At 38.9% G+C, this 11,956-nt stretch overlaps 1 protein-coding gene across 6 annotated transcripts; it reads left to right on the plus strand.

The window, feature by feature from the left end:
- The first annotated feature begins 2,139 nt into the window (after positions 1–2,139).
- rbm39b (RNA binding motif protein 39b) lies at positions 2,140–11,758 on the plus strand. Of its 6 annotated transcripts, XM_057824416.1 has the most exons (16): positions 2,140–2,377; positions 2,936–2,994; positions 3,152–3,320; positions 3,409–3,490; positions 3,788–4,296; positions 4,377–4,562; positions 4,846–4,893; positions 9,024–9,141; positions 9,216–9,506; positions 9,685–9,750; positions 9,832–10,036; positions 10,125–10,214; positions 10,319–10,415; positions 10,506–10,611; positions 11,140–11,218; positions 11,303–11,758. In XM_057824416.1, the coding sequence occupies exons 8-16, from the start codon at positions 9,079–9,081 to the stop codon at positions 11,401–11,403; spliced, it is 1,098 nt and encodes a 365-aa protein (XP_057680399.1). In that variant the 5' UTR covers positions 2,140–2,377; positions 2,936–2,994; positions 3,152–3,320; positions 3,409–3,490; positions 3,788–4,296; positions 4,377–4,562; positions 4,846–4,893; positions 9,024–9,078; the 3' UTR covers positions 11,404–11,758. The 6 variants fall into 6 exon arrangements, with proteins under 6 accessions (XP_057680399.1, XP_057680391.1, XP_057680409.1 ...); XM_057824408.1 differs by having other exon boundaries at positions 3,409–4,296; XM_057824426.1 differs by lacking the exon at positions 3,409–3,490.
- The last annotated feature ends 198 nt before the right edge of the window (positions 11,759–11,956 follow it).

Below are 11,956 nucleotides of genomic sequence, written 5' to 3' on the forward strand. Positions count from 1 at the left end.
CAGGAGAAGTTATGGTTCCTAATCCTCAGTGATGGTTTCTTTTCGGTCTCTTACTCCCACCGTCAGTTATTGCTGTGATGCTCCTCTCATGTGACATTACCCAATCTAGGATGGGATTTCATTCACTCCCTCGGCTTCATACAATTTTGGGTAATCCCATGCACCAATCCAATCACTATAACCTCATCCTTTACATCCTCCAGCTGTTTCTCTTTAGTGTCACATTTGTGTTTTGAAACCGCTTAAAGTTCCTGAAATGTGTTGTTGGCACAACTTCTGTGATTCACTGTGGTCATCAGACGTATAATGTAACCATGGAGCGGGAAAAAAGGTTACAATTTTCTTGTAGAACCAGCATTTCCTAACATGCTTCACAGTACTCCTTTAAATCAGTAGGTGTCCCTAGATATTGTATAAGCTGTGTGGTGTTACTGTTACAGCTTAGTTTATTACACCGGTCTAATAATGCTTTATTCTAATTGGTTGGGTCTGTTAGAGGTAAATAAAATTGTGCCGTATGTAACCACATTTATTCGCATTTATTCTCAGTTATTCTTATTACACTATTTTTTATCCACCAGTACAAGTACCTTAAAGGCCCTTACCTGTTAATGTTAAAGCTGTAGAATAGTCAACGCTGGCCTCATGGGAAGGCACCCTGTTTTGCCTTCACAGGGAAACTGTAAGTTAGTGAAATTTCAAATACTTCTCCAATCTCCACATATAAATTTCTAACAGATCCTAAGGCAAGGCAAGGCAAATTTATTCATATAGCACAATTCAACACAATGCAATTCAAAGTGCTTTACATCACATGAAGATCATAAAAATCACATTAAATCAGTAGAACGTAAAAAGAAAGACAATCGAAACAGGAAATAAAATTATACATAAAAATCGCATTTAACCACGAATAGAATAAGAAAAAAAATAAAAAATAAAAAATACTACTAATAATAATAATAATTTAAATAAGCAATGAAGATAAAGCACAAGAAGCACAATAGAAAGCAAATAGATTGAAATGTATAGATAGATAGATATGCTGTGCTGAACAACAGCGTTTTTAGTCCTGATTTAAAGGAGCTAACAGTTTGAGCATACTTCAGACCTTCAGGTAACCTGTTCCAGAGATGAGGAGCATAATAACCAAATTCTGACTCACCCTGCTTGGTTCTTGTTCTTGGAACATACAGGAGACCGGTTCCAGATGACCATAGGGGTCCAGATGTTTCATAGGAATCTAACAAATCTAGCATGTAAGGCCAAAAACGCTTGCAGCTCAAGTATGGATCAAACACAAATGCAATATGTCTGTGGAAAATTTTGAATATTCTCATTCATCCAGGTCATTTCACTCTCAGAGCATTAAATTGATTGAAATTGCTTCTCTCTCACCAGAAAAGTTTAATTACAATCGATTAAGTGCCCTGAAAACCAAACCAATACAGACACCTGGTAGACAGTGTTGTTCTCCGCATATGCATACATTCTGAATGGAAATGAGTGAATAAATGGCCGTTCACACTGTATGACTTTTGAACCTTAATGTTTTGTATACAGTCAGTCACAATTCTCACGCATGCCCTTAAAAGAAGAAAATGTGCTTGTTTTAAGTGATAGGTTCACTTAAAATCAAGCACGGGTTGGAACACAGACATTTCTTGAACTGCTTTAAACTCCGCTGCACTGTGTCTTAAAAATAGCTCTAAATGTTATTTTGACCGTTTCAAGAATTTTCATTACACTTCCAAGACCAACATGTGCATCATTGCACGTGACTTTGGAACAGCCTACATGTTTTGTTAAGAGATAATAATTTATGGCGTGTACAGTTTTACACATTTTTTTAATTAACCAATTGTTAATGTTAAAATCCACTTTGGTAGGTTCAAATTCGAAATTCCCCAAAACCCACGTTGTGTGTATAAAAACGTCCTACTTACAACGTGCAAATTAAAGAAACGGCGCACCCCGATTACGCCATTGTATGTATTTAAATATTATTGAACACTTCGCTTAATTCTGAGAAAAGCTCGTGATGAAATGCCAGACAGATGTCAAAAATAGGTTACATTTGCCCCTAAAAAAACGAAAGAAAATAATAGTGGGATGTACAAGTGTTACTTCTGCCCACTAGGTGGCAAGCATGTCCGGCCTAAGATGATCGCAGCGGCAACGAACTAACGAAGAAGAATTCTGTAAACGAGGCTACGACATTTTTCTTTGCGTAACAAACATAAACGTCTTACAGAAGACACTTTTTGGAATTAATTCAAGTGGTGTCTACAGAACGACAGGCTCAAAGACAATTCTTTTCAGCGAGATATCATCGTCGAGATTTTGACTTGACTCACATTTTCACCAGCTCCGAACGGTAACGTCATTGTTTGCTAAGTAAGCTCGCGACTTTCTGTTCGCTGGGCCTTTTGAAATGTGCATATGATCACGCTGTTGTTTCCATTATTGGTTGAGCTAACGGTGTTTACAATATGGTTTTATACCTTGAGACTCTGGGTTCGTTATTTACACTGATGTATATTCAGTACGATGTTTATGTAGTCAATGGCAGCGAAAGGCCCAAGAGGCTCATGCTAGCATGTAGCAGCGACCGCCATTTAGCCTCCCTCATGCTGTTTTTCGCCTCGATCTTTATTGCAAGTCTTAATTCACTAGGAGATAAAGCCGAGAGAAACTAATTAGATGTGTGGATATAAAATCTGATACGGTTGTGTGCCTTGTTCATCTTGGCAAGGTGTTTTGTTTTTTAAAATAAGCCTAATTTTTAGTCGTGGAAGAAACGCTACTGTGAATATTGTGAAGGTTTTTTTTGTTTGTTTTAACTACTGGGAGCCGAAAATTTAATTTCTTGCCGTTGTGGTTTCCGATGTTTTCAACGCGTGCAAGCTAACACGATCACTCTTTTTGATTCAAGGAATCGCTATGGCTGATGATTTTGACGTGGAGGCCATGCTGGAGGCGCCGTTCAGGAAGGTGGGTTGGGATTCAACCTAAGGAAACATTTCTGTTCTGAACTTGACCCGTTCATAATAATTCAAACTGTTATAAAGTTGACATGAATGTTGTGTGGTGTGCTTGAGTTAAAACGCTATAAGTTTATAAATAAATCCGCATCTATCTCTCTTTATAGACTTCCCTAATGATATCTCACCTCTACTCCCATGAATTCATCTTTGATTCCACTGTGAACTGTGAAAAAAAGGAAGGTAGTTATTGTGCATATACTGATGTACTGTGGTTCACCATAGGATTAAAGATATTTGCCCCAAACCACCCAGGCCCTATTCGGTTACAACAAGGTGAATACCAATGATGGATATGCCCATTTTATCTGGCCAGCAAAATTGGCAGTATTCAGATTTATAACCTGAGTTTATAACTCAACAGATGGCCACAGGAAGATTCTAGTGTTTGCTCATCTCCTCGATACCTTTTAATAAGAAGCACCATTCACACACATTCCTCTACTGTAAGTAAGCTATGTTGATCAACGTGCTCGTTTAACTTATAAATATGAATACTGCCTCTTTGCCTCATTCAACTTGAATGTGTATCAGCATCATCGTTTTTGCATGCTACACAAGAGCGGATATGTAGTACTTCAATTGAATGTAAAGTGACTTTGCACACAACAGTCAAGACGAAATTACACTCAAGATAATAGTCTCTCGGGAGAGTTTTCTTTAAAAATTGATTTCAAATATCAATTCATTTTTTTTCTTGGGCGTCAATATTACTAAGAAGTGTGAATCCCTGTTTGCTTCAGGGCAAGATGTGTGACAGAGGTGGCATCGAGCTCTTACAGTCCAAGAACGAAAATGGGTGAAGATCACTGGACTGACACCAACCACAAAGGATCTCTTTTAGTGGCCCCGTGTCATGCGTGGTCACATGATTAGGCACAAATAGTGACATCGGTACGACTTGTAATAGGGGGAAGGGTTGAGATGAGCTGCCAATTGTCAGAGCTTCCACAACTCAGCTAATAGTCGTGTTTGGGACACCCTCCATCTTTGAATAAGATTACTTTGCAGCCATGTAAAGAAAAGAAGCAGCATTTGGGGGAAGGACACCTGTCCGGGCACAAAAGAAAGGCATTTCCAAGTACTATTATTAATTAAAATATTTCTGCATTTTCTCTTGTCCCACCCCCTCCCCTTGTACCATGACGCCTTGAAATATTGCGTCTTCGTCTTCATGATGTTCTTCTATCAACCTTGCTTAGGATGAGGTCAAGTCTTCTCATGCAAACGGGCATGATGGCCAGAACAGGAAGTAAGTTTTCGCCGTGTCGTACTAGACTCAAAGATACTGTTCTATGATGGTGATGGAATTGTCTGTTTAATGACACACAGAAAGAGGCGAAGCAAGAGCAGAAGCCCAGGCTCCAAGAAAAAAAGGAGCCGAAGCAGAGACAGAAAGAAGGGCAAGAAAAGGAGCAGGAGCCGAGAAAGGAAGCGAAGCCGCAGCAGGGAACGCCACCGCAGCCGCTCTCGAAGCAGGGAGCGCGCTGGGCGCTACAAAGCCCGCAAAAGTCCAATGTATGGATGTGGGGATTAAATCCTGTTTTTCACAAGCTTGAGCCAAGGCACCCATTTTGCATTTGGAAAGACTACACAACATAAAAGTCACAAAAATAGGAAAACAATTAATAATGAACTTTTATCCCCCCAAAAAACGAACAAACGTGACATTGGATAAAATATGTATGTCAATTCGGATCTTGTGTGTCATGGCTCTTGTGTTTTGTGATCACTGGCTTCGTCTGCAACCAGAAATTTAGGAAAAATGATTTCTAAGGAAACTGCCTGATCTTTGTTTCAGACGGAAACGTTCCAAAAGTCCTGTCAAAAAAGAGAAGAGTCCAGTCAGGTACTAAGCGTTTTCCTCATTGTCTTTTTGATGTTTTTACAGTCAGACCGCCCGGGCTTTTATTGCAGCCTAAAAATAGACATGGTGACATTTTAAAGGGGTTTTTTTTTTTTTTTTGTATAATATTAGAGATTTTTTTGTATAAAAATATTTGGTATACTATTTAGAATACATTCTAGGGGTGGCAACCTCCCCGGTACCTCCCGATACAATTTACAATACACAACTCAAGATTACCTTACAGTAGGCCTGAACGATATTGGAAAAAACTATTGTTGCGATTTTTTTTAGGTTTGCAATATATTGCGATATTATATTGCGATATAAAAAAAAAAAGATCTATCTTTTTTAAAGAAATTTTCACTAAATGACTTGAATAGCTGTTTGGAAATACTTTACATAACACACCGTGACCACAGTGTATTCATATAATACCGTTTAATTTGTGAATGATGAAGATTTCTGTATGAAGGTATCCAGGAAGTCATGTCTGCACAAAATAGATCATTTATTGAATACAATATTTTACACTTCAACAGCAGCAAATAAATTAAATGATAAATAAAAGAGCAGGTGCATTAGTCCCCTAAGTTTTTGACAAAATATAACAATAAATAAAAACTTCTGTAAAATAACAAAGTTGTCAACATATTTGAACAAAAATATTAAATATGACAAATAAAAAAGTTGTTCACAAACTATAACAATAAATAAAAACCTCAGTAAAACAACAAAGTTGTCAACATATTTGAACAAAAATATTAAATATGACAAAAGAGTTCACAAACTATAACAATACATAAAAACCTCAGTTAAACAACAAAGTTGTCAACATTTTTTAACTTAAATATTAAATCTGACTAATAAAAGTGCAAGTGCATTAGTCCCCTGAGTTGTTTACACAAAATATAACAATATAAAACTGCAAAAGGGCAACAAAGTTGTAAAAATATTTCAACAAAAATATTAAGTATCAAAACTTTATGTGCAGCTGTACTATATATAGTTATTTGAAAAATACGGTTTACAATAAATTTAAATATAAAAGAAACAAACTCAATTGAACTTGTAAATAATTGAACTGAATAACTGCAAATAACTGTGATGAATAACAGAACCATTTTAACTCCCAAATTTCCTGCCTTCCTGATAGCTGTCACATGAATAAAAAGAAGAAAAGACATTCCTTTAGCTGTGTTATGTATTTGTCTGCATATCGTCCACCTTCCTTGCTCAGCAATTCTCAACTGGGTCTCATAGGTTTTTGGCCAAGACTATTAGTTTATCCACTATAGCAGGCTTGAGACAAGAACGTTGGCACTTAACAACGTTCCCACCTGTGCTAAAAAGCCTCTGATGGGGAGCTCGTAGCAGGAATGCATAGATACCTGCGTTTTAAATGGTCCCACATGTTTGACAGATTACTTCTTGTTGAGGCAACCATGGCGAGGCACTGTCGACAGGGCTGTTTTTTGTCCCTTATAGTCTTGTTCTTGCCAAAATACTTCCAAAACTCCTTTTGGATACAGTCTTCCTTGCTCCTCCAACGTGTTGATTGCTTGCTTTCACTTTGAGAACGGGCCCTCCTCCCTCCGCTCTGCTGTTCGGCCCCTCCTCCCTCCACTCCGCTGTTGCAGGGGGAGGGGGAGGAGCCGATGACTTGCTGGAGAGAAAGAGAAGCTGTGCGCTTTTTCCCCCCTCTCCTTCCTCAAAACAAACGTTTGTGGATTAAAAAAAATGAAATTAAAAAACTATCGCACGTCCTTGCGATGGGACTATTGCACATGCGCACATGGCGATGGCGATGTTTAAACGATATATCGTTCAGGCCTACCTTACAGTATGTCAGTTATACAACACTTATCGATGCATGGGTCAAGAAAATGGTCTACAAAATCTACGATACACCAATTGAAGTGGATGGGTGGCTAATAATTTGTAAATTTTGAAAATGTTTAGTTTTTGCGCTTTGGCAGACAGTATCAAAAAGTCTTCCTCACAGAATATTTCAGTGCAAGACTTCTGTAAATACAGCAACACCATTGCAACGTTGTTATAAACAAATTGGTGTCTTTATTAAAAATTTTAGTAGTAGCCTGTTTCTTTAGTAAACGCCAACACCTTTTTAAAACGATATCGATTACACTGGTCTACAAACTTTCTGGATAAAAGTAATGACTTTACTAAATTAGGATTACTATAAAAGAAAAATTAGGTCAAATGTGTCAATTGGCTATAGTTTTACATTCATCTGGTGGAAATGTTAAAGTCCAAGCAATTTAGGCAAAAATGTGTATTGATTGCTGCTTTGGCACTGGACAAAATGCATTAATGTAGGCACATTTCATCTGGGGTGGCATACACTGATGTATCCATCGCATGTCAAATGTAGCAACTTGTAAAACTGATATTGTATTATTACACCAATGTAGCTTTGTAGTCAGGCAGCACTAAAATCTTTTTTTTTTTTTTTTCAATGCATGTCACCACGGCAAGTAGAATTTGGGCATTTGAATCTCTTGACACTTTGTGTAATGACAATGAAGGCGTTCTATTTTTATATCTTAGCTGAAACGAATACTCGAGCAGCTCGAGTTTAAAAACTGATCCGTGTAATTTTATTCACCTCGAGGAATTGTTTCATTCTGCCAGCTCTACGCATCACGTTTTGCCCGGACTACTTTTAATGCAGGACAACGCGCTGATGCGTAGAGGAAGAAACAATAATTTAAAAAAAAAAAAAATTGTTTTTTTTTTAAACCTTACTGCAGCCGACAGCCGCTAAAAACTACGCCCGATTTAAGATCTAGAAGTTTTTTTGAGTGAAAGCAGTGAAATTTTTTTTTTTTTTCTACTCACATCTGAGATGCAATTGTTGGCTTTTTTCAACAATGTACATCGAAAATAAAGACATTGACTGAAAATGTTTCAATATTAGATGAAATGTCTTGTTTTCTCGTGTATTTATAATTGCTCTTTACCTAAAAAAGTTTTATCCGAATAATCGATAGAATTTTCAGTCGATTGCTAAAATATTCGATAGCTGTAGCTATTTAAAAAAAAAAAAAAAAGTTATTGACAGGAGAATATTGATAACCTTTCGGGATACAAAGTGTCCAAATATATTATCACACCCTTAATATTTACTATTAATAAAAGGTTGGGGGGGTTTCGTCTCTAAATGATTGTTATATTCTTAAGCCTGAGTTATGCTTCTGCATTGCGGTGACAGCGTAGCAACTACGGCGTCATTGAGCATTCGATAGTTCGGTGGCCATGGAACGCGTTGCTCTGTAATTCACCGCCAAGCCATTAGAGGGGTGTGGCATTCTGTTTGTACAGTCTTGGGGGACTCTTGCCGACTTCCTGTAGTTTTCTTCCGGTTACACAAAGATTGCCAACGAAGATGGAACAATTGAATGTGGATCTTCAGCTCATCAACATTGAAAAACATCTTGATCATACAAATGTTGTGGCACAGGTGACTGTTGCGGAGGTGGTCGTTAGCGCAAAAATGTTTGTAAATGGCGGTGATTTCGCGCTGAACCGGAAACAAGTCTAAGCGGACCAATCACAGTCCATTTGCATGACGTCACCACGCGTCGATGCGACTCGTCAGAATTTTGTTAAGCTGCACGTCAGGCTACGGAAGAGGGACGTAAATTGGGTTTGCCTTGACGCCGTTGGTCTGCCACAGAAGCATAACTCTGCCTTTAGGTGTTTTAAACCACGCTTCAAAGCCTTTATTCTCAAAAATGTACACTGCGCTTTATAATCCAGTAGGCCTATGTATGAAATCCAGTTCCTTAATGACCATAAAGCGCTCAAGACATGCATTCATCATTCAAATCAACAAATACATTTAAAAACAATAGAATAATTAAAATGTTATAAAGAACAAATGCCAAAAGCAGTTCATTGATTCACTGGTGCGCCTTAGGCGTTTCAATAAACTTGTTAATTAACGGTGCGCCCTAGGATCCATTGGGACTTGATATAGTCCAAAAAATACTGTAATTGACTATCAAAATAGTTAGTTTGATAATGGATTAATTGTTGCAGCTCTACTTGGCAATGCCATTACGCTAAACTTGACTTCAGCCTACTGAGCCACTTATTTTGTGTTTTAGGCAACCAATTGACAATCTTACACCAGAGGAGCGAGATGCCCGCACCGTTTTCTGCATGCAACTGGCTGCCAGAATCAGAGCTCGAGACCTGGAGGATTTCTTCTCGGCTGTGGGAAAAGTAAGTTACCGGGAATTTGATTGTGTAGGTCTGTTAAGTACAAAATTGACGGTTGCAATTGCTTTTACGTGTAGGTAAGAGATGTGAGAATGATATCAGACCGGAATTCCAGGAGATCGAAAGGGATCGCCTACATTGAATTTGTGGAGTCATCTTCAGTTCCCCTGGCCATCGGACTGACTGGCCAGCGCCTTTTGGGAGTGCCCATTATTGTCCAGGCCTCTCAGGCGGAGAAGAACAGAGCGGCCGCAGCCGCCAATAATCTTCAGAAGGGCAGCGCCGGTCCCATGCGGCTGTACGTGGGCTCGCTGCATTTTAACATTACCGAGGAAATGCTTCGAGGGATCTTTGAACCTTTTGGAAAGGTCTGGGAGAGCAAGTGATGTTTCCGTGCCATTGACTGCGACAGGCGTCCAATCTATTTGGAATGAAAGGACTGCCAGCCTCTCCCAGTTTAAATGTAGTGGGTGCCTGTCACTGTCAATGGAAGATAATAAAAGTTAATTGAACACACAGATGATTTTTGTTCTCGTGTTGGTGCAGATTGAAGGAATTCAGCTAATGATGGACAGTGAAACTGGCCGCTCCAAAGGATATGGCTTCATATCTGTAAGTGACTGATTTTTCAATGGTTATCAACCCTATATTGTTTGACCAAAAAAAGGAGCCATCTTCTCTATGACCTCCAAGTTTGCAGATGCTGAGTGCGCAAAAAAGGCCTTAGAGCAACTGAATGGCTTCGAGCTAGCCGGCCGGCCAATGAAGGTAGGCCACGTTACAGAGCGTTCGGACGCATCCACTGCGAGCTCCTTCCTGGACAATGATGAACTGGAACGGACAGGAATCGACCTGGGAACCACAGGACGACTGCAACTCATGGCGCGACTTGCTGAAGGTGCATTGGAACGGCAACACTGATGTTGGAAAACTATTTGGATAGGTTTTTGTAGCTTCTTGTATTGACTCATTGTTTGGTCTTGCAGGAACTGGTCTAAAAATTCCCCCTGCTGCTCAGCAGGCTTTACAGATGACTGGCACAATACCCTATGGAAACCCTATGGCCACACCAGCAGGTCAGTCTACATGCAGATTTTACTTGAGAGGATGGACATTTTCTCAAAGATTATCCCCAAAATAAGTTAGTGTTCTAGTAAATTAACATTTACACAATGTTTAGCTGTTCCAGCTCCTCCACCGAGCCAAGCTTTGAACCTTCCATCTCAGCCACTGGCAACACACTGCCTTCAGTTATCCAACCTCTTCAACCCACAATCGTAAGTCTTGTCCAGAACACCCAAGACTTTTAAGACGTTTCTAAAAATTTACAATATTACCTACTGCTGAGTTCCCCCGCCTCATTTCAGGGAAAATGATCCCAGCTGGGCCATTGAGATCCAAGATGATGTCATTGAGGAGTGTAACAAGCATGGAGGAGTGGTTCACATTTATGTTGACAAGAATTCTGCTCAGGTAAGAGCATTGCCTCTCTTGTGTCTCTTAGAGCTGCAACAAAAAGAATTGGATGGAATAGAAATGATACATGATTAATATATACCAGTTACATCTTTTTGTCTGGCAGTTTTTTTTCCCCCAAAGGATGAAACAAACATGAAATAACAAAGATTGGTGTGAGGGACATCTTTTCTTTTTCAAGGTTATACTGTAACAGTTTTTGGGTTTTGTTTCAAATTCAGTTTTTATAGTGGATTTGCTATTTAATACTTGAGATTTACGTAAACACAATACAATAGCAGGTCCCGAAAATGGTTTTAATTCTAGTTTGTCATTTCTCATTAATTATAATGTAAGACTTATCAACCAGCCATACTTTTACACTCCTGAAAGAGCACCACGGGTTCAGCAGGGGCTGTTTTTTCCCCTTGTATGTGTGAAGTCTCTCGAGAACCAAAACATCAGTTGTGTAATAAGTATTTTGATTATGAAAAATTTAAGTATAAATGTTGTATAAAACCTGACCTTGATTTTTTTTTTTTTTAGGGGAATGTGTATGTGAAGTGCCCCTCCATACCAGCAGCAATGGCCTCTGTAAATGCACTTCATGGGCGCTGGTTTGCTGGTATGTGCAGTACCACCTTTGTGACCAACAATGAATATAATTGTCATTTCAGATTTAACACGTCAATTCCTTATCGTCTTGCAGGAAAAATGATCAAGGCAGCCTATGTTCCCTTACCAACGTATCACAATCTTTTCCCGGATTCAGTAACAGCGAAGCAGCTCCTAATGCCAACACGTCGATAGTGAGAGATGTCGCTTCCGGCTATCAGTGTACATATATTTCTTGCATTGATTAAAATGTATTTGAAAAGGTTGCATTGATGTTCAGTGGCTCAAGTTCGTATATACCCTTGAAAAGTGAGCAGTTTTGAGTTCGCGTTCAAATTTGTGCTGTCAACGACCACTGAAGAAATCTGCAGATCTGTTTTGAGATAATCCTGTCATATCTGCTCGTTTCCTTCAGTAATTTAGAATGACAACAGGATTAAACAAGTGTGCTGGGGCATTGGGTCTCAAAAACCAAAAGTGTATTGTCTACAATAATCCTTTGTAACTTTTTACAGCCATAATTTCATTTTTAGTATGAAAGCTCCCAATAAACGATGAAATTTCAAAAATTCTCAACGTGCTTGTTTTCCGAAGCTCACAGGCAGCACTTCAGAATTACATTGTCAAGAAGTGGGTTAGTGTTACCTTGGGATCAGCAAGATGTTTGCAGACTGCCTTCCCTGAACACTTCCCGAAATTGAGCATAGGTTTTAAGACCACAGTGCCATGTTGAAATGAATCGAGACTG

The sequence above is a fragment of the Corythoichthys intestinalis genome, chromosome 2, assembly GCF_030265065.1.
Source record: "Corythoichthys intestinalis isolate RoL2023-P3 chromosome 2, ASM3026506v1, whole genome shotgun sequence".
Lineage (NCBI taxonomy): Eukaryota > Metazoa > Chordata > Actinopteri > Syngnathiformes > Syngnathidae > Corythoichthys > Corythoichthys intestinalis.

Excerpts from the sequence above, each read along its gene's own strand:
- rbm39b (XM_057824399.1), top strand. The coding sequence starts at position 2,944 with ATGGCTGATGATTTTGACGTGGAGGCCATGCTGGAGGCGCCGTTCAGG. Across the intron at positions 2,995-4,246 it reads TGGAGGCGCCGTTCAGGAAG|GATGAGGTCAAGTCTTCTCA; the intron begins GTGGGTTGGGAT and ends AACCTTGCTTAG. Across the intron at positions 4,894-9,023 it reads AAAGAGAAGAGTCCAGTCAG|GCAACCAATTGACAATCTTA; the intron begins GTACTAAGCGTT and ends TTTGTGTTTTAG.